Source organism: Spodoptera frugiperda, chromosome 26, assembly GCF_023101765.2.
Source record: "Spodoptera frugiperda isolate SF20-4 chromosome 26, AGI-APGP_CSIRO_Sfru_2.0, whole genome shotgun sequence".
Lineage (NCBI taxonomy): Eukaryota > Metazoa > Arthropoda > Insecta > Lepidoptera > Noctuidae > Spodoptera > Spodoptera frugiperda.
In genome coordinates, this window is record NC_064237.1 from 5,888,813 (window position 1) to 5,911,273 (window position 22,461).

Consider the following 22,461-nt stretch of genomic DNA (forward strand, 5'->3'; position numbering starts at 1 on the left):
AATTCCAGCATTTAATATTGTTTACTGCAGTACGAAGCTCTAGTTATCCAGTTAGCGGTTATTTAACTGCAGAGTTTATTCTTTTTTCATAAAACGCATCTAGAATTGAATTTGTCTTCTACTTTAATATGTTCACTTGAGTACCGTACTTTATTTTTATACAATATTTTAAATTCAATATATTTAGCTTAGTTATTATTATATTATGGGTAGTGATTGAATTAGAGCTGAAGATCGAGCTCAGTGGCATGCCATTGGAGAGGCCTATGTCCAGCAGTGGACGAGAACAGACTGATGATGATGATGATGACATTTAGCTTTTATTTAATTTTGTTACAATAGTCTGAGCTCAAAATTGCTCGAGTCACAAGATTTCGGCACACCAAATCGAGTGATTATCTCACCTCATACATTTGGTTCAAATCGCTTCCCAATCAGCACAATCTTCACAGCGCTATCAGATAATCTGTACCACGTACGTATAATTGTATGGCTATAATAGTGTTATCTCATAGAGTATTGTCTGTAATTGCATTGTGTTTAATTCCATTAAAGCTTGCGCCCGATCAGCTGGCACCCGACTGTCGCCCAATCCGATTAGTAGCCGCTTTAAACAATCGTGCGCACGGTGCCACGGTGGTTGGGGAATAAGTGTGGTTGTTGATCGACTATTTATGAGGAAGGAGTTCATTTGTAGTCCTATAGGTAGACTTGTCGTATGTTGTATGGTTTTGTAGTTGTGTGCGACTGGTGCTGGTGCAGTTATGAATCAATTTTATTGTCAGTGGAGATGAATGTTGTTATTATAAGCTGTAGTGTATTTTTTAAAAGAAGAATCTAGGTGTATTGTCTAGTAAAGTAGGCTTCGTAACTAAGGATTCGTAACACCTTAAGTTCTAATTTCGATTGTTGGCTTGAGATAATTTGGGATTCTTTATTTTTAGATTGTTTCCTATCTGGCTTATTGGCTAAAGGTTTGGAAAAACTGTAATATGAGTCGACTATATTAATTTCCGTAGTTACATTATTTCCATCCATTCCAAAGATATTTAAGTTCATCAATATCACAATACCAATTCTGTTTGCATATTAAATAAGTATCCACAAATCACAGTTTCCAGTCCCCACTTTCACATGTCCCAAGAGCCAATAAACTTAGGACCCTTTGGAATCAATACTTGTTTCGTAGTACCGGTTGAAAGGGAAATATCGCGTATTGGGTGCTTATCGTAAGTTGTAAAGCAATTGAGAGAAACTGTCGGGTGCGGTCAACGTGGTTCCTACAAGTGGCAGCGGATATATACTTCTGTTATTGTACTACGAGCTTTATTACTTAGATGATAGGTTATAAAGTTGTGTGCTTTGATTGTTTCTTGTAGGTACTTAGATTTGAACGCGTATGTTTGTATGAGTAAAAGTGGTTGTTTATTCCTGTGGTTTTACTTCAGTTTGCGGTCTAGGGTCTATTATATTTTTACTTTATGTTTGCATTTTCAAAAAATAACGTAAAACGTAAAATCAAGTTTGGCACAGCCATGCTTCATGAGAGTGATACACGGCTTCTCAGAAAACCGATGTAAAACAACGTTTGCATTGTGTTTCGTTGTGTGAGTGCAATTACCAACTACCTTCCCAATCCTCGATTCCTCATCAACCCATAAATGCCTAACACCCAAAAGACCGGTAACGCATTTATCACCTCTGATGTGTCGGGTGTCCATGAGAGGCAGCGATTGCTTATACTTTATTCTTAAAAAAATTATTAAGTGTTCACTCAATAAGTACGGTATTCAAATTGAAAAATGTAACGAAAAAACAAGATTTCTATTTGCTACCCATTTTGACATCGTATAACAGTTATTTGTTTTATAACAGCCGGTTAGTTAGTTTTAATTAGTCGTTTTTAATTAGGTTAAGAAACAAGGATGTCATATTTCAAGGAAATGATACGGATCTCGATAAGACCATGTTGATATAATAAGAGCAAATAAATAAAGGAAGTGATTGGACACGGAAAAGTTAAACTAATAGACGTTGAAAATGATTCAGAATGTACTACTTGGTTATAGTTACTAATTAAGTTTGATACTGTTAATTGAATTACTGGTTTGGATAGTTGAATAGAAAAGAAGAAACAGATCCTATGTGTCGTGGTTTGATAATATGTGCAATGGTTACATTAAGTGAAATGTAAGTTAAATACATTCAAGACAATTGAAAAATTATTTATTATGGTATTGAAAAATTAATTATTATACTCACGTACCTAACCGTTTGACGAGGAACTCGACTCGATATGTTGTTTTTATAAGCTTCTAATTCGGACTAGTTAGCAAAAGACTTACTCCAATTACAATGAAAATTACACGAATTTGCTATTGGGCAAAGTCTCTGTACGATTTTGTGTCGAAACAAAATCCTTTTAAATAAAACTAATTAAAATATAGACCGTTAATGAAATAACTAGATTCAATAGTTAATTTACAGTGGAATAAACTCAGTTGTAGCGTTGGTGACTATAATTTCCGCTTTTCGCTTGCATCGCTCACCGCTCGCATCGCTCACAGAGCTCACGCTCCGCTCAAACCGCTTGCAGAGCGCCGCGGTATTAATTAACCAAAACGCGTCGACAGAAGCAATGGCCATTAAAATAGCTACGTGAAGAATTTATACTTTTGTTCTCGATATAAATAATGTATTTTTTATTGTGTACTTACTAACTAATAGTAATGTGGAATTGTTTGGTTATACGCTCTTTTAGTAAAGGTTAATTCGTAATGATCGACTAGCTTTTACCCGCGGCTTCGCTCTCGTTAAGAAGTAGGTATTATTATTAACAGAATTTATGTACATATGTAAATTATTTATCATCATTTATCATTTATGTACATCATTTCTTAGGGGATGCCTACGTCATAGTAGCTTTATGCATACAAAGTCTCAGCCCTATCCGTCAGTCATACATACCACAGCTAATACAGATACAACGCCATATTATCATCATATATAGTAGCTATAAAGTTAGTGTCGAATATGATTACAAGGGAGGTTTCCATATCCTTTAGTAGTCGGGTGATTCCAAACATACAAACTATTATAATGCTTCAGGGACCAATGTAGTTATTCGTTATTGCCGGTCATAGAGCAAGTTATGATTCTCTATTTCATTAGATATAATGTTAAGTGTTTGCATTCAAGAAATAATCAACTAAACTGAGGTAAACTGTAGTCTGCGTTTCGTGATGGGTATAACGAGGGTGTCTTCAAAGTCCGAGTGAATAGGTAGCTTATGGGCAGTCGTGCTCCATCGTAGGCCGCATCATCACTTACCATCAGGCGAGATAGCGGCCAAACGTCGACCCATCAAACGTAAAAAAGTCTAGATTTATAAGTTTGCACTTTAGTAACATTTTAGAAGCTACGAGCTTAAGATTTGATTAGTTCTTTCAGATAAATAGTTGTGCTTCAGAAAAAGCTTCTCTGCCTCAGAAAAACCTTCCTAGATATAATAATACTTTTCCATGTGCGCCTCAAAGAGCCATCAAACAACCACAGATAGGGCCCAGTAGGGCTGATGCCGACCCGGAGCTGTGTAGTGCCTAGCGGGTTACCGGGGCTCCGGCTCGAAAAACAGAAGTAGGAACGGGGTGGTTTTTAGTCAGTAAGAGTCTGACACTCCTCGTCCAAGGCGAGAGAAGTCATTGGATGATTTTCCCCCCTTAAAAAAGGTATAATAATACTTATTTTACGACTTAGATGGTTATCAAAAAAAAAGTACAATAAATTTAGCCTTGTACTTTACTTACTTTCTTGTTTACTTGTCTCATTTATTGTTTTACAGTTGTATTGTGTGTACTGCATTCTGTGCATTCATTTCTTTGTAGGTCGCGATAGCATCTTGGGCACAACAGGTTCCAAAACACCTTTAGTTTTTAGGGTCACAGCAGTACTTACTAATAAATACTTGTCAATTGTAAGAATAAATAACATTTCATACATTTACGAACAAAGAAAGAATTCAGAGTTATGGATAGCTACTTGCAAGTTCTTTGTGGAGGTAGAGCTTTGAAGAAAACTGAATGTATCTCTAATCCAAGTTCGAATATGTGAAAGTTCGGCAAAAATGCTCCATTCTCACAGATTTTCATTCGTTGGAGGACTTCTATGGACCCCGTCTACCCAAACTAGGAGAAATAGTACAATAAGGTTAAAAATTACGTTCTTAAAGTATAAACTTCTAAACTGAAATTATCATCCTATTGAGTTAGCATCGTACCTACATACGTCTCCTCGCATTATAGAGCACTCTCATATGCCACAAACTTTACAAAAACTTTTATAGGAAACTTTAGTATAATAGTTTGGAAGAAAAAAAATGATTTATCCATAGTGTGAGTGTGTATTAGTAATAGTATTTAATCAGATTTGTTTTTTATCGTCACGCTTCTTATCCCCGAAGGGGTATGCAGAGGTTCAAAAATAATTAAACAAATTAAACATAATTCATTAATAAGTATATCTCTCTCAGCCTGAAACCGGGCACATTCCGTTAAGAGATGAACAACATCTTCCACCATATCACATTCCTTACAGTTAGGGAGGCACATTTTTTCATAGGTTCAAATTTCTTTTCACCAATTTCTGGTTAAAACATTTATTTAATCAACCGATTAATTTACTCAAGACCGTGCATGGTTGCTACACAATAAATGTATTTTAATAGTTTATTAAATACAACCATAAAGTTCACTATTATATAATTGTACAAGACTTATTGAAACCACAATTGAAACTTTTCTACATTTCTTCTCAGTATAAAAAGAAATATTTAAGTGAATTTGCGGCAAATGCAGTTCAATATTTAATGTCCAGAGCAGACCTTTTCATTTTATACATTACGCGCACGATACGGCAAGACAGCGAGTTAAAGCTCGTTGCCGCTTTGAAATAGTAAAATATTTTTAAAATACCACCACACTACGTTCATTTCTAGAATAAGATTGTGGTCATATTATGACAGGCGGTAGTGGTAGCGATTTGTGAGTACTAAGTCTGTTGTATTTTCCTGCATTACTGTCCTTATCAAATCATTCCACTGCTAAACATGGTGTCCACCATGGACTTCTACTTGAATCGTTAGGGAGTTGTAGACCTGCATACTGGTTATCGGTATCCTACATAGAATTTGAGTTAATAATGTCCTTTTTGCCTTGTTTTGAGACAGTAAAATCTAATATTTTCGTACATATACGGAACTTTAAATTGCTTTACTTATTGCAGCCCTTGCTAAAAATAACATATTATATTCAAAATCACTAACACAACTTAAACATCGCTTCTAAAATCGCTAGCAACCCTATTTATCGCACTATTACCTCCTCGCGGGTCTGTCTAGACGCGGTGCCGTCGCCGCGTAGTGTGGGTGCCCTAAGCGGTTTAACCGGGCGGTCGCCGCGGCAGGTGAAAGCAGGCTCCCGACAGGCGACAGGTGAAGAGTTCGCGCCCTTCTGTGTCTAGTGTCTACCGTTACTGAGTTACTGGTACCGATGTTTCAGTGTTCACATAGTTTCCGTGACTAGGTTGCTTTATTAAGAGTGGATGTTGATTTAGAGGTAGGTTTGTGTGCTTAAATATCTACTTTCTTAATAAACTATGTTAGATAAAATAGTGTTAGAATAGTAAGTAGTTATAGTGTTAGATTTTAACTGATAAATGTTATTTTTTCTTGTTTGGTATACCTATTTTTTGAGGGAGGGAAAATCCAATGATGTCTCCCGCCTTGGGTGAGGCAGGAGGGAGTGTCAGACTCTTACTGACTAAAACCACCCTGTTCCTTCTCCTGGTTTGAGCCAGAGCCCCGTATACCTACTACCTATAAAGGTTTTGATATATCAGTCAAGGCCAGTGAACAGTGAAAGTGTGAACATTTTATCCCAAGGGAAATCATGGTAAAGCAATTACCCATTAATAAATCTATAGGAAGTTCCCAAATCTCTTTTTACGCGTTACTGCTATTATGGGCTTCATTGATAGGGTAGAAGCGAGATATAGAAGGCTCGCGTTCTATGTGACAAAATTTTAATAAAAAGCTGACAATCTAATCCCTGAAAATCTGGCTGTCAATTAACAGACAAAAGTGACAGCAGTTACTTTTACGTTACGGTACGTTATTTAATGTAGGTAAACCGCAAAATTTAAGAAGTCAACTCTGTTTCCCTTCCGTGTAGTGACAGGTAAATAAGGTCGGTTGCTGTTTATGACCGATGTGTATGTCATATTGAGTAAAATTAGTTAAAGTTTGTAATTACTGAATTAGAAAATATAATAATATCTCAAGAACTTCCATAATAGTGTGAGACTGCAGAACATTCATAACAATTTATGGCGGCATATAGACTGACAAACGTCAGATTTGATCTCTTACCGCCGTACTCAGAGTCATAAATTTCAATACAAAATCACTACGAAAGAATAGTTAAAGTAATCATTAAATGTCTCAGAGTGCGGCAGATAGATTGTGCCGAATATAATAAGCAACTTTCTATATGTATAATATCATATAAAAAAGTGTTACATATGTATATCCATTATTTTATTATTACAACTAACTAGATTACAAATATCGTTATCAGATCTAATTAACAAATCAATCCATGATGATGTATGCAATTTATTATTGCAAAATAACACTTATGTGTTAAGCAGTAACGTCTCTTTTATTTGGTGAGCAAAAACATAATTAGCGTTCGCGTTACATTTCTTCATTAGTAGAGCAATAAAATATTTCGAAACATGTCGAAACAGCAATGTAATGTGTTATAGTATGTATTTAATCGTCGATCCTTTTTTTCTTTGTTCTAACTAGCTATTAATTAATGATTACTTACATACGCTTTCTGAATTTGAATACATTAATGGATGGTTGGCAAATTGCATAATAGAACATATTTATTTGCATATAAATAAAAATAGATAAGTAAGATGCTAATGTAATAACGCTCTCTGTTTTGTTTTGCAAAAAGGTTGGCAAAAGAGCTTAGATATAGCGAACTCGCTTTCTTTATTACTTTTAGTGGTTTATTAAGAGTAAGTAAGAAAATGACTTCCAGTATATGCTTTAATATGTCTATCACTTACTATTATCGGCACGCCTTTTATCCCCGAAAGGGTAGGCAGAGGTGGACATTACGGCACGTAATGCACTTTTCACCATTTGTGTTAGTTATAAGTCGCATGTAATGGGGGTGAGCCTATTGGCATATACTGGGCACAATTTCAGACTCCGTAGTACTTACTACTCACAAATTTTCGATAATCTGAAAAATGCCCAGCATTACTTTGCCCGGGAATCGAACCCGAGAACCCTTCTGGCAGTCGCACTTGCAACCGCTCGACCAACGAAGCAGACTTACTGACGAATTTAAAACTAAAAACATTAAAAATAACAATCAAAACTTTAACCATTGAGTGTCAGATGCCTATACGCAGGCTTCTTACATAACTGCCCTACAAGTATACAAATACACACACATTTATATTTACTTAACAACCATGGTTTTGCGTGTGTATGTGTAGTTACCTTAAGTCCATCGTGTCCATTAAATAAATACTTAATGTACAGAACCTATCTAAATAGGTATAATAAAGGTTCAGTAAGTAGTATAGGTATAAGTGTTATTTTAATGGGACCCTGTACATAATAGATGAAGAGAATAGGTAATTCAGCCGTTGATATTTTTATTATTATTCTTACAAACATATGGTGACTGGTAATTAGTGACCGATATTTAAACACGTGATTGTGCTTATGATTACAAACAACTTTCCCAATGAAACTTTTTTGTATGCTTCTTAGTTTTATTTTTTATCACAATAACAAAACAACAATAGCGTAATGTTCCAAAATACCTACTAGTCTTCCGATAATAACGCGGGCGCGAGCGCCTACTGCTAACAGCTGATCATACGAAAGCAAGCGCGCGTAATTATGTTGTATTGTTATTGTGATAAAAATAAAAGTAATGAGTATACAAAAAAAGTTTCTTTGGGAAAGTTGTTAGTAATCATGAGTACAATCACGTGTTTAAATATCGGTCACTAATTACTAGTCACCCTATATAAATTAAAATGAAAAGACAAGGTAATTGTAGCATTCAGAAAAGTTGTATCTAATCTCTATTTTAGACTTTGTTATTACATGCGTTAAGTATTAAATTGAACAAACGATTCCTGTTTTCAACCAAACATAGGAAATAGAAGGCAAACATTATAGGATGGACGTATTGTCACGGAAGAGCATTTACAACTTAGATGGTCATGTGAACGTGGCCTTAAAGACCACGGTTACGTATCATGAGAAAATTACATCTTGTATAACATTCTACTGCTTGTGTTGATACTTTATTACTTACGAATCAACCCTAATGTACACAGTGACTATTACTATTCCGCCGACAGATAACACAATCTTGCTTTTAGTTCCACCGTATCGTAAAGCCATGCTTTTAGCTCGCGTAACAACATACTAACGACTAAATAATATGTACGCAGCCTTTCTATTTGCTTTACTCAAACAGCAATTGCTTGTTATGCTAAAATAACTTCTTATTTCTCAGCGAAGTAATATGATTCTCAGTAACGTAAGATTAAGTTGAAAAATTCACATTTTTGCAAAATAGAATATAAACAATCTGCGATGTTGTAGGTAAAACTATTCGCCTCAGGTATTAGACGGGGAACGCAAATTCTGACATCAATTTGCCGAGGTAAATGAAAAGATCTGGGAACGAGGAATTTCTTAAATAAAGTAGTTTACATCAGACCATTCAAAGGAATCTTAAAAGTTTTCATTTCGACCAAATAGTTACTTAAGCACTTCTTTTACTTCAATCTACACAATCGTTAAAACAAAATATGATACTTTCTCGGTTAAATTAATATTTACATTTAAAAGACTTCGAGTATATGAAAAATATGCAGAATGGTGATAAAAGTAAGCTAATACAATGGGCTCGTAAAACTCGAAATAATTTTATTTAAGGTTAAAATGCGACCGCAGAATTTTTACGAGGTTTCAACTTGAAATTTAAAAAACATTGGTAAAACTAAAAATAACGTGCCTTGTTCGAGTTTTTATTTCATTACCGCGATATGTAGGTGACTGTTAACAAAATGGCTTTCTCGTTTTGCACACAATATTTACTTAAATGTTGGAAATATGAAACCTCAGGTTAATTATGTTTTCAGAATAAACAGTATATTTTTGTACGTCAATTTATTTAACTCACTACGGTTAGCAAGTAATTTGAAGCTATGTGTGGTATTCAAAATGGAGGTCACCAAGTTCAAAGAACCCTAGAGGTATGCTTATCACATTTTACTATAGTAAACAAATAACATTCGACTGTCGTAGAATAATAAGTACCACAGCGGCTTACAGAGTTACGTTCCATATTTTATTTTTACTCTCGAATAATTATGCAAATGGTATAACTTTATTCAAAATATAAAACGACTAGCTACTCAAAATTTACGATTCTTAAAGGTTCGTAAATTTCCAGTAGCCGTCCATCGTCTAAGCTTAAAACAGCTTAATTCAGAGGAGAAAAAAATAAATAAAAAACGTAACTACATTATTAAAATCTGGGTAAAATGAATAAGGCATTTAATTAAAATGGTGTAAGATATTCAGGTGAAGAGTTTTTTAGAAATAACAACGAAGTTTTGTAGGGCTGTTTAATTTACATCGAGGGGAGTGCGCACTCGCAGTTACGGCGAACATTAGTGTTTATGACATTGGCTTGACTTACGTGTAAGTCTACACATGGACCCTTATTTGTCGGCCGCTGACACAATAAAACAGGCCCTAAAATACGGAACATCGCCTTAATCCACATCAGATATGTTGAACAATAAAGTGAATGTAAAACCTACAATAAACAGCGGTTAGGGCGTGCGTGTCCAGCCTTATTTTTTGCCCCCCGGTTATCCTCCCATGATTTATGCTGTGCCTGCCCGGAATATGATTACCAGTTACGTGTCGGAAGTACCCTTAATGGATATAAACGTTGTATTTAACTGGCTGGTAAATACTCGCGTTTGTTCGCCTTTGTACGGCTCAATTGTGACCATATTATAGGCGTTTATTGGTTTGATCGCACACAAATTTGTGGGTTGTTGATGAATGTTTATTGGTGTTGATTTAATGGGTGGCCTTAGTTGTTTATGGGTTTCATAAGTGCTCCTCGCTGGGTTTATTTCTTATACATTTTACTGCTATTTTATTTAGATGTTCTTGTTTCTTGGAAAGCCAATTTTATCAAGATGGTACATAAGTCATTTTGGACGGGATTACTCAGAAATGTATTCTAAGAATAGCTGTTTTTATTATAAGTTCTGATAGAAATCTATAGACAGTAACGACAAGATATTTTATAAAATAACTGCGAGTATTATCAGACTACACCCACGTATAAAATAAATGAATATACTAACTAGTATTTAACTAGATGAATCTAAAATGGAATAACATAGCGATAAATCATACCCGCAGCATACTATTTCGTTTCAAGTATGATACCTGAATAGTTAAAAGCAAATCAAAATTGTTTAATCATTGCAATGCTCGTAAATCCTATTACAGTGACTGGTTGCAAATAAATTGAATATTTTTAAACGCACGTATAAATATCAACCCCAAACAAAACGTCAGTAGCATAATTCGGTTTCACTATGATTGAATTTCCTCATCAGTTTTATATCGTTTGTAACATTTTTATATTTCCGAAACCAATAGATTTTTTGTTATAGTCAAGTGAAACTTTTTATGTATTTTCTTCGGTATGAATAAAGCTTTTGTAATAAAAAATATATAGATGGTTGTCTGAAAGAAGTGAACGAATTTATGGTTTCACTTAAAACATAGTCGCCATATTTCTTAGCTTGTCGTATATATGTACAAGTACATACATAGACACAAGCAAAAGCGTATAATCCTCAAACTCAACACGCTTTTTCACATAACTTCGAGTAACAAAAATGTAAGCAACAAAAATATGTTAATACGCAACTTTATTAACGAATGGAAGTCCCAGCAAATAAAAAATAAACGAGATATCTCGAACTCCAACTGAGTATAGAAAGGAGCAAAAAAGTTGGTCGAAAAGTGCTGCGATTAGGTACTTAGTAAGTTACTTAGTACTTGGATTTTTTGTTGTGCCAGTGCATCGTTCGTTAGGCACTGTTATTACCGCCGGGCTCCTAATGAGGAAAAACGTTCTTCCCAATGATACTCTGAAGTAACACGAACTTCAACTAGTTCCGAACAAGTTTTGCGCGCAATTAACTAGCCTGATACTCTTGATTTTCCGTGATACATTTCTCTTTTGTGAGCTTAGTGAGTCTTTGTGGCCAATATTTATTGCTTCCGTTTTACACTTCTTTGTTCCATGTTGGTATTGTACCTCCTATAAAACTAACATTCCTTTACTCTCATTCTCTTCTACAAACGGCATTACAGACAGACATGCAATCCCTCTCAATCCAGTAAAGACGCAGGGTGGAATAAAGATCGCTCAGCTATAAAAAGTAATAGGTAGCCCTTATTCTACGGCGCAGATTAATGCAATGTCCCAGCCGCCGGCGATACTCGCGTTTTAGTTATCAACATAACGGGAAACTAGAAGTAATTGGCGTAGAAATCGCAGCCTGCAATAAAGTAAGCCATTACGGATACATATTGAGAACTGAGAAGTTATTCTACAAAACTATGTTGCTAGGTTACCGGCTAAACGTTCGAGGTGCGTGCCTAACGTCAGTTTACGCGGTTTATATCATACTCGCAGCTAAAAGCGAAGTACAGACGCTCATGGAACATGTGTTTACACAGGGTCAGTACACTCGTATTTCGCGCTTTATATTTTTTTGGGAATCCGCTGACGCGTGTGCGATACCAAGCAATAAACATTCGTTACAGGAGCCCAGAGAAAGATAAAGAAACATAAAAAACACTTTATTATAACAGCTATAAAGCCGAATACTGTGAAGCTGATCCGCACATGCGTTATAACCGACGTTTTCATGTTTGTGAAAAATCGTTGACAAACTTTTTTCTAAAAGAGAGGCAATTACATTAAAGCTTTTCCCTGCGACCTCCCATCGCATGTATGCTCGGCTTACACTGAATTGGGTTATCCAACTAAAGTAACGAACTTTTTCCATTTTTTTTTAAAACAGTACGTTTACAATTTTATTTCATTCTCAACTGAGTGTAGCGTGCGCTATTGACATTTAAGCTATTTAAACGTCGCTCAATCTCCCCGATATTCGAAGATGAGTTAACAAGCGTAAAATGTTGAAAGTGTTATACACGCCGGTGTCGTTGCGACCGCGTCTTAAGTAAACATTACATACTTTCATGAGGGTATAAAGATACCGTACGCACGCAGCTGCATCTATCCACATAAAATTTAAGGCTTTAGCAATTTCTACCTTCGTCATAAAAACTTAGAGACCAACCGCGTCATCTTAGGAAACAAGCCATGTCAGGAAGGGGGAATTTTCTTGTATTTTTGGGGCGCGCTAACAAGGGGCTCCTACATGACCGGAATATTTTTGTCACCAATTTCCTCAGGCGAACGGCTTAACGCCCCGGAAAAAGTTACTTAGACTTACCTGGGACTCTTCGGGCGCTGTCAAGATATCGTATATTTTATGGACCCCACCTGAATGCCTGCAATATTTCTTTTAACCGACACCGGCGTCGAAATAGCCTTTCGATTACGTTACCGCTTTATTAACGCGGGCGCAACCAAACCCAGTTGCAGGCTACGTTATTTTTCGATAGTTGTCCTGAAGTTCGTGAACCGAGGATGTATAGAGACGGATGGCGGAGGTAAACAGTTACTTGAGATATTCTTCGGATAGCAGATCGACGGGCCGGGCGGGTTGAGACCTATATATCACTTAAAACGACAGAGCATAAATCTATGGGGGCTGTCGGCTCGTTATTTGTAGTCGCCACGTGAACCGCCGGTTTCGGGTGAATATTAACGATATCGCCAATTTTCCGCAAGCTTAGTCGCGTCGCAATTTCTCGCCAATTGAACAATCGCATCGCATCGAGGGGCGATGTGCCGCCGAACAGGATTAACCCTGGCCTCATGTAAAAAATGTTTATACATGCTTTTCTCGATCTGCCGCTTTGGGCTCTATTGCGTATAAACGCCAAAATTCCATTTTCCAAACCACGAAATGAATGTGAACATTTTTCCAATATTCAGACCTTAAATTCAATATAAAGTAATGAAGAATGTTCCGAATTGTGGAGCTTACGTAATTGTGGGATTCTTATGATAAATACTTACCTGTGTCAACGCCGAGCAGACATTTTTCAAATAATACTAAACAACTTTAAGTACGAAAATATATTCAAATACTGAAGTAAATAACAGCGGTTTAGGTTGTTTATTTGCTTAGAAATAGACAAGTATTGACTACTGAGTCAAACACAATGACATGTTTTGTCGTAACATTGAATAATAGGTAGCGCTCAATATTGTAAGGACTATGATTCTGTACAATACTACAATAGAACGCGGAAAAATAAATACACAAAATATATAAAAGAATTTATCATTCACTCTCACAAAAAGAAAATGTTTAATTGTTCAGCAAACGAAAGTTGACAGAAAGCGAAAACAAGGGAGACAACAAAACAAACTTTTATTTTAATTACATTCGACGTGTTATTATTGAATTTTCGTATCTAATTTTACTTGTGCTGCCAATTAAAGTCAGCTGCTCACTAAAGTGACGATGCAAACATTTTACGTTTGTGTGTAGTGACCGATGCTAATCAATGATCGCGTACGCCTAAATACTATTTTTACGCTGTGCCGAACTGACAGATACGCAACAATGAGCAGCGACGCTAATTCGTCGAAGTATTAATTGGATTTAATTAAGTAGATTTATTCGCGGCTTCGTTCCGTAAAGTCTCGATTAGACAAGAGTATTTAACGTCTCCTGTTCGAAGTGATTGATCCCTGTAACTTGTAACTTGGGCTCGATCTTTTTCAATTTATCTTGCCCTTGGAATGGCATCGTTTAATCTTAGTTTAATGGGTGTGTCGTCTTTCTTTGTAGAATATGGTTTTTCATTATTACTCCATATCTTTTTACTCCGATTGGGTTCATGACTAATAAAACTCCCGATTTAACTTCGCTATAACTTACCTGATAGATATAAAAATAATCTGAATTAAAAAGGAAAAATCCTGTTTCGCAAAATGAATAGCGAGTATAACAATATTACCGGCGTGGCCATGACGTATCCCATACACCCCATTGCAGCGTTCAAATAACGTTTAACGTATGAACTTTAGTTATTATACTGGAATATTATTCAATATAGCGAGTTGTCAAACGCACTCGGCTCGCTAGTGGGTAGGGCTACCGCACACGGTGCTATTCACCCGTTTGTATTATAAAACAGTAGCGCCGTCCCTACCAATGTTCCAAGTTCTAGACTTTTGCCACACATTCTAGGAACGTGTTGATTAATAATGTATTGAATGTCGCCAAGTTTGCTGATTGGTTCTGGGCTGGTATTCAGAAACGGTACCTTGTTAAGGAGTTGAGAACTTTACTATAGGCACATATAGATACTCGCACGAATAGACATAATTTTGAATCATTTTCCCTAATTGGTGAGTCTTGTATTGATTTCCAATAAAAAAGTTTAAAGCTTTTTGGTAGGTGGAGTCCAAAAACTGTTACCGACATTTTAGCCGAATTTTTATAGCGGACTAAGACTGCCTATAAAGCTACTGGTACCAAACAAGTTGGCAATGTTCCACAGGCGTGCTCAGAGAGCACGTAAAACTATTAGACCCAGTCGTTAAATGAAGAATGTTCATAGTTGTTACGAATAGTCCTGCAGGGTCTATGTGAAAATTGACGGCAATTTTTTCCCTAAATACAGAAACTAAGAGTCAGGAAAAGATATAACTTAATGTCAAGATTTAATTAAATTGATAGATAGAGTCTACGTTTAGAAAGAAATAATAAATTTTCAACAGTTTTATTATGAGTCCAACATGTAATAGGAAATGTGCCAATTAGCATAGACGTGAAACAATGCCTGCGGTGTATGAGTGAGGTCATCTGAGACCCAATTACCCCCTTCCTAATCTGCCCAATCCCCGATTCCCTAACAACCCATAAATTCTTAACACCCAAAAGGCTGCCACGCACTTGTAACGCCTCTGGTGTTTCAGTCTGCTCGTTTACCAACTTATACCATAAAAAATATACTAAATCACTTCAAAATACTAAATATTTTGACTAAAAATCACGGTAAAACACCAATCTTACACAACACAATAAGCAACTTAAACATCAATCTGTCTCACTCTCAGCTTTATGACAAAGTAAACGTGTTCCGCTAGAATGCACATTAAATAACTTCACCTCAACTTTTACTACATCATAAGTTGGGACCGCGAACTATAATAAAGTGTTAAACCGTATATAAAAGCGTATGTCATAGTTTATGAGATATTTAACGCCAGTTAAATGCCATAACAGAACATAGATCGTGATTCATCGCCGTTGTATGAACACCTGATGTAGCCATTACTTCACTTTCACTGAGTAAGTATTGAGATGGAGATTCTTTGGATTATTTGTAAGATTTGTAGTATTGAATATGAAATAGGGTAAATGTCTAAATTTTATTTTAATGTCTGTCTTATAAATTGTTTTAAAATATTAGACACGTATTTTTATTTTCTCACGGAAACAAATACTTTCGTAGATATATCGATTTGAAATATAGCGTGACGTCACTTCTTAGTACATTTTATACGTAGAATTTAGAAATGACGTATTTGCTTGAAAACCATTTTATATTTCATTCCATCTTTTTTACAAATTAGCTAATCGATAAAATAGTAGATTTATTATAACATTTCGTTTCGTAGATAAAGCATGTCCATAAATTATGTAAGATTGTGTTAAAGAATCTGATTATGCAATGTGCATAGTATGTCATATTTTATAACAATAAATTGAGTGGTAGAAAGAAAGCGGAATAATAAAAATGCTGCTAAATAATAGTCTTCATACTAAAGTTAACTTTGATAATTTAAGCAAACTACACAACCAACATCCATTTAGGATGTTATAGCAGCCTAAAAGTAGGCTGCGGACTGCCTAGCGGGTTCGAAAATCAGGAGTAGGAACGTTTTTATTCAGTAAGAGTCCACCCTCTCGCCTCGCACAAGGCAGGAAAAGTCCTTGGATGATTTAGCCCCCTCAAAAAAAGCCTACAAGTAAATTCATTACCTTCATAATATCTTAATTATAGATATCATTGATAGTTAAAAGGATGTGCGTTATTATAATTAGAACCAATCATAGTTAGATATCGGAACAATAATTGAAATGTTAACAAGCATATCTACCTAACTAAAAAGGATATGAAGTAACCACTAAAACACTAAAAGTTAAAATTACTTGACAGGCTTGCATTTAAATATTTCCGATTTTTTTAATAAACACGCATATATTATATACATAGGTGTATGCTTATGTAATTCCGAGCTATATAAAAAAGTGATTCGCCCTGTACTATTTAATTATCCACTTAACAATAATTCGTCCGTAGACAAAGGTCGTGAATGATTGAACGAACGAGTCGTGTCAGTCCAACGTCAAACGCACGGCACATTATGGGAAATTTCCCAGGAGTGAATGGGAATCTCATTACTTGGTGCACATGTGTGCTTGACAGACGAATGATTTCATACACTATCATGTTACTCGGACACAGATATTACCTCTCCGAAATCTGATTGAGCCGAGCTATGACGACAAACAATGCCAATAATTAATGACTAAGTATTTGGTTTTAGTTATTAAACAAAAATTGCTGATGTCAGATGATATCGTGTTTCACTTGTCACACGTACAAACTTAGCAAAAAACGATTTGTTAATTTATTCATTTATTCAATTTCTAGCGGGTGTCGCAACTTTGTGCAGGATACAAAAAACATGTATTATTCAAAGGGCTTGATAATATCTAAAAGCGTAATTAAGTTAACTTTCAAACATCCTGTGAAACGGATCAGGTGTAAATATATTTATGTACGAGCAATGCCAACAAACAACAGTCTAACTCGCCCAGCTTTCGTTGGAAGCACGTCTAATTGAATTGCAATATCCTCCGGGACTGGCAAAACTGTCTCAGTTCAAACATGTCACTTGTAATACAAGAAATTCAATGTCTACAAGTTCTGTAAACCCAGACAAGAATACGAACATGAATATTCAGCTGCAGCGTGCAGTTCCACATTATATTCACGATAACAAGGTTCGTCAGCAGAACGCGACCATCGTCGTCGTCGCCTGCGAACCATTTGTGCTAACTCGACTGCACACCACCCCGCGACATACCCCCACACTTGTCTTGGCACCAGAATATATCGCAATCACATTATTCCTCTAAAGGTTTCCTTTAAAACTTACAAATACGACTTACAGTTTACTCTACAACTACACCTAATCTTCGCAAATCTAAAAGTAGGACCGACTTTAGGGATCTTAACTGATTTCGTACAGAGTGTTGCGTCCTTACTTACGAGGTTTCTAACTCCCAAATCCGGATACAACAAGTCCAATCCGGACTAAACAAGTTCCAAGTGAAATAAGCGCCCGGTGCACACATGCTCCGTCGCGCCTCAGGGATACGGGAAAAGAAAGAAAAGTGGTAAGCTCGCAGTTTCCCCGGTTGCATATGCAAGGGTGGCGGAGTGCGAGGGCGGGCGCAAATCTCTCTTGTTCAAAATGAAGTTACGGATCCGCTCAGAAATTGTGTTTTATATTTTCCCTCGGCATGTGACGCGAAAAAAACTTTCACATAGTTCGAGACCTTTTTTCCTTAGCAGCTCGCTTGCTTGCTTGCGAAGACGCGGAATAAAAATATTCTTTCTCTCAATGTCGCGCACATCTGCCAAGTTAAAGCGCAAACTGATTAGGATTTCGTCAGACATGCAAATTAAGTTTGACTATGTACGCGGAGTTTATGCACCGAGTTAAGTTACTTGTATCCAATATTTTAAGTATCATGTGTTGGAATGTACCGGCAAAACGCAATAAACTAAAGGATCAAAGAGGTCAAACGCAAAATAACTGAATGGAATGTTGGTTCTAAACAAACGAAAAGCAGGTTTGAAGACTGAGCTAACAGCTATTGAGGCATTTGAGGTGGTTAGCTAGTTTTCAATAACATGATATTTAATTAAATGATCTGAGCGCGGAGACGAGACGGCTCTTGCATGCGATTACCGGCAGCATGCATAAGCTCTCACGTTGCGCAATTATGTTAATCTTATCAAAATCTTTCGTTTGCTTTGACATTTTGACAACGCTTATAATAATTGTATCTGCATAAAATCCGGATAAATCTTGAAAGTAAAAGTTCGCGGGTACGCCTATTGATGAAAACTGGTCGCTTTATATGCATTTAGGAACGGAACTGAATATTTTTGGTAGCTGTGGGTGTGATCAAAAATGAAAGTTGCCAATGTTGTCTATTGTATTCATATTATTACGTACGAGTGAGTAACTCAATGTAAGTTGCATGCAAGCATTTATTACGCTGCCATTGAGAACATTTCATAACAGTTACCATTAACATTTTTTGTCACGATCTTACTCACATATCTCGACGTCTAGGTTATTTATTTTCATTACGAAATCAAAGATATATCTAAATAATTACGATTATTACTTAGTAGACATATTACGTACTTTATCTGAATCGTAATCTCTAAATGGGAGGTAATATGTAGGTAAGATTAACACAACACGTATGATAAACAACATTGAAAGATCATTGAACTAAGCATTTCGAAATGACCCAACAAATGTACGTAGTTTCTAAACTAGCTGCGTTACGGTAAACATAGCGAGAGGTTTAGACATCGGGCCCGTACTGATCTTACTACCAGTCCGTTTACTTCGTGTTTCTAAATATCGGCATTCGTAAGATACCTACCAGTGAAGGCGATAGGTGACTCTACTGGCGAGCCTCGAGTACGACGCACGCCTCGCCTCTACACCTCTACTTAGCTCGGACAGGTGCATACAAAAAACAACATACCGTAGTCTTATAACTTTTTGACATTACTTTTTTTTAATTATGTGTCAGTAATTTGAAATTAGAATCAAATTTTAATAGGAGACTTATTGTCTATTTTTTTTAAATACATTTTACTAATTATTGCTTTTTTTTTGTTTCAGATGTGTTCGAAAGTGAATTTGTTTGCTTGAGTGATTCGACAACCGAAAGGGAGTAGACCGTCGCGGGTGTACATTGAAATGTGAATTTTGTGTGTACAGTGTTAAAATTGAACTTTGTTCGTACGTTGTTGTTATCCCGATGAAGTTTCTCGTGTAGTCATAATTGTTTGCGGAATTAGATTATTGAAAATCTTTCGCCATGGAGACGGAGGAGTTGACAAAACTTGTCGATGGCATTTACAAGGTAAGAATAATAATAATCCATCTTAAAATATTGAGTAAATATTTAAATGAACTTTAAGCCAATTTGAAAGCACTAAAAGTTTTGAAGTGGTTCTTACTTTATTTTATTTCACAAATTAATTCAATTTTAGAGCCACTAGATATTCTTTCATGATGTCAAGTTCAGACAAAATAATGTAAATGGATTCAGGGAACCTTTACCTAAGTTTATAAAGTTTGCATTAGATGTTTACCATAAACAAAATGGATGAGGGCTCTTGTTGATTTTGGTTTCATGATTTCAAGCTTCTCTTACCAAAAACCTGGTTTGCAAATAACAACGAATTCCTAACTAATTTATTGTAATAAAAACTGAGAGATTTTATTACTGTAGAACTAAAATTACGCAATATTTTTTAATAAAACTAAAACCTCTTTTTGCGAGAACCGGTTGATTATACATAGTGTTCTAAATTTAAATCATAATAAGAGTAGCCATCTTGTAATTACTAAAAAAAAAATACAGCGATAATTTCATTGACTAGGACTCAAGCACCTGTACCTGTCTAAATGTCAAGGTCAAAAGTCACAAGCGACTTGGGTTCCGTCTCGATTTCTCTATCACTCTTTATTGTATAAATATGTATATTTATAGCATTCCTTAGATAGATACACATGTCGACCGCCGACTTTCGTTTCGACGCTGAATAAAAGTTTTTATAGCACCAGTTTTGGGCAAAAGATATGTTAATGTGACAGGATTCCTATTAGATTTTTCGTTTGATGAAAATCGTGGGCGTCAATACCGTTTTATAGGATCTCAGATTAATATTGTGGCGTCTGACCGTTAAATAAATAAATTACGATGCGAGAGAAAAAAGGTTATTCGATCCAGTTGCTTGTTTTGATTGGGTTTTTTCGTTGTCTTTTTATTAAAATACCTAGTGTCTGCTAGATAGAATAAACAAATAAATAGATTGCTGCTAAATAGATTGCTATTATAATAAAGCTTGTTATTTAAATTAAAAACTAACAGGTTTAGAATTTCACACGTTTTACTTGAGATATTGACTTTATCATTTTTTACAACAATTATATTTTGCAACGCTCAACATTTTGCGCTACGCCACAGTGTTACCAATACAATCATAATAAAAAAATATGAAGAAACGTAAACCATAACCCATAGACAATTTTTAGTAACTATTTTAACATTATTTTCGAAAACTATGAATTAATTAAAAACCAGAATTACATAGTGATAACTATAATTATGTGAACATTTTCTATGTTTACATAAATACGATTAACTTACATTTTGTCGTGACAAACTTGTTTAGTTTATATTTACTTACTAGCTTTTGCCCGCGACTTCGTTCGCGTGGAATAGTGACTTCCGGCAAATTTTTGGTTTTAACCACATAGTTCCCGATCTCGCGGGATCTCTTCAAAAATGAGATGTGGAAGATATTCCAGGGAACTCTTCAAAAATCAACATAATGAGCTCTGCGTTTGAATTTAATAGATGTATACTCACTTAGGGCATTGAAAAAATAGTTTAAAAACGGACTTAAACTAACTTAAAACTAAAGAAAGCTACGAATTACGAATTTATAACAATTAAAAAAGAAACTATATTACAACCTATCCTCTATGCTATAATAACCAAGCTTAAACTAAATAATTTAAAAGAAACGACTTAAATCTAATCTAATTAAAAAAAAAATTAGACTTACAATTTTATTAAAAAAACTAACTACAGTAACTACTAATAATCGATATCAAACTAAACCTACGTTAAATAGTTTAACCAAAAAACCAGGAAAACCCAACAAATAAACTTATTAATTGACAAATACAACGAAACCAATTTAGAATATACGAAACAGCAGGACCACTACAGACAAATAATCATACGACTGATAATACACTTTTTCTACGATAGTACCGAAGCGCTCGGCCGATACCATCTATCGAGGATAAAGACAACTTGGATTATTTATTTATACTCCGTTCGGGCATTTTCTTTGTACTAAAAGTTTAATTATATTGATATTATTTTTTTCATACCTTTTTACTATTTATTTACTTTTTTTCGATGAATTAAAACAATAACATGAACCGAAGTCGTGTAACGATCGACATAATCTATACTCCGTTAGAGCATTTTCTTTGTACTAAATGTTTTATTATATTGATATTATTTTTTTCATACCTTTTTACTATTTATTTACTTTTTTTCGATAAATTAAAACAATAACATGAACCGAAGTCGTGTAACGATCGACATAGAATTATTTATAAATAATTTATTTCTTATTTTTATTTTTTGATTTTTGAAATAAAAATATATCTATGTCCTTTCTATTTTTCTAAACTATATCTGTACCAAATTTCAACCAAATCCGTCAAATAGTTGCGGAGATTAATGGTATAAGCATAGAATGTTCGACGTGATTCTTTAATTTGACATAACTTTTTTATTTATGAACCGATTGACATGAAACAAACACTAAATGTAAATTTAAGCATCCCACAATATATTCGTGAAAACCGCATCCAACTCGGATCAGCCGTTTCTGAGATTAGCGCGCACAGACGAACAGACAAACAGACAAACAGACAAACAGACAAACAGACAAACAGACAAACAGACAAACAGACAAAAAAAAAGTTAATTACATTTTTGAGTTCGACATCGACATAACAATAACCCCTGCTATTTTTTTTATTTTTATTTTCAATGTACAGACAGCACTTTTCTACGATTTTATTATATGTATAGATTTATATTCTATATCATTAAGTAAGTCAATAACAATATTTATGCCAGTTATGATATGACAATCAACTTCTACTTAAACTTTAATCACAACTTATGATTGAGTTAGTCAATTAACTGAAAGCTAATCAAACCCAATACTTAGTAGTA

At 35.1% G+C, this 22,461-nt stretch overlaps 1 protein-coding gene across 5 annotated transcripts in view; it reads left to right on the forward strand.

Moving 5' to 3' along the window:
- Positions 1-22,461, forward strand: part of LOC118264103 (muscle M-line assembly protein unc-89) — a 186,548-nt gene that overhangs the window by 122,792 nt on the left and 41,295 nt on the right. For 3 of the 5 annotated variants that reach the window (XM_050705043.1, XM_050705044.1, XM_050705046.1), the window contains exons 1-2: positions 18,979-19,145; positions 19,308-19,551. In XM_050705043.1, the coding sequence (XP_050561000.1) occupies positions 19,507-19,551 (45 nt within the window). In that variant the 5' untranslated portion in view covers positions 18,979-19,145; positions 19,308-19,506. Of the gene's footprint in view, positions 1-18,978; positions 19,146-19,307; positions 19,552-22,461 lie in introns of those variants that run through there. The other 2 variants (XM_050705042.1, XM_050705045.1) reach the window with 1 other exon arrangement.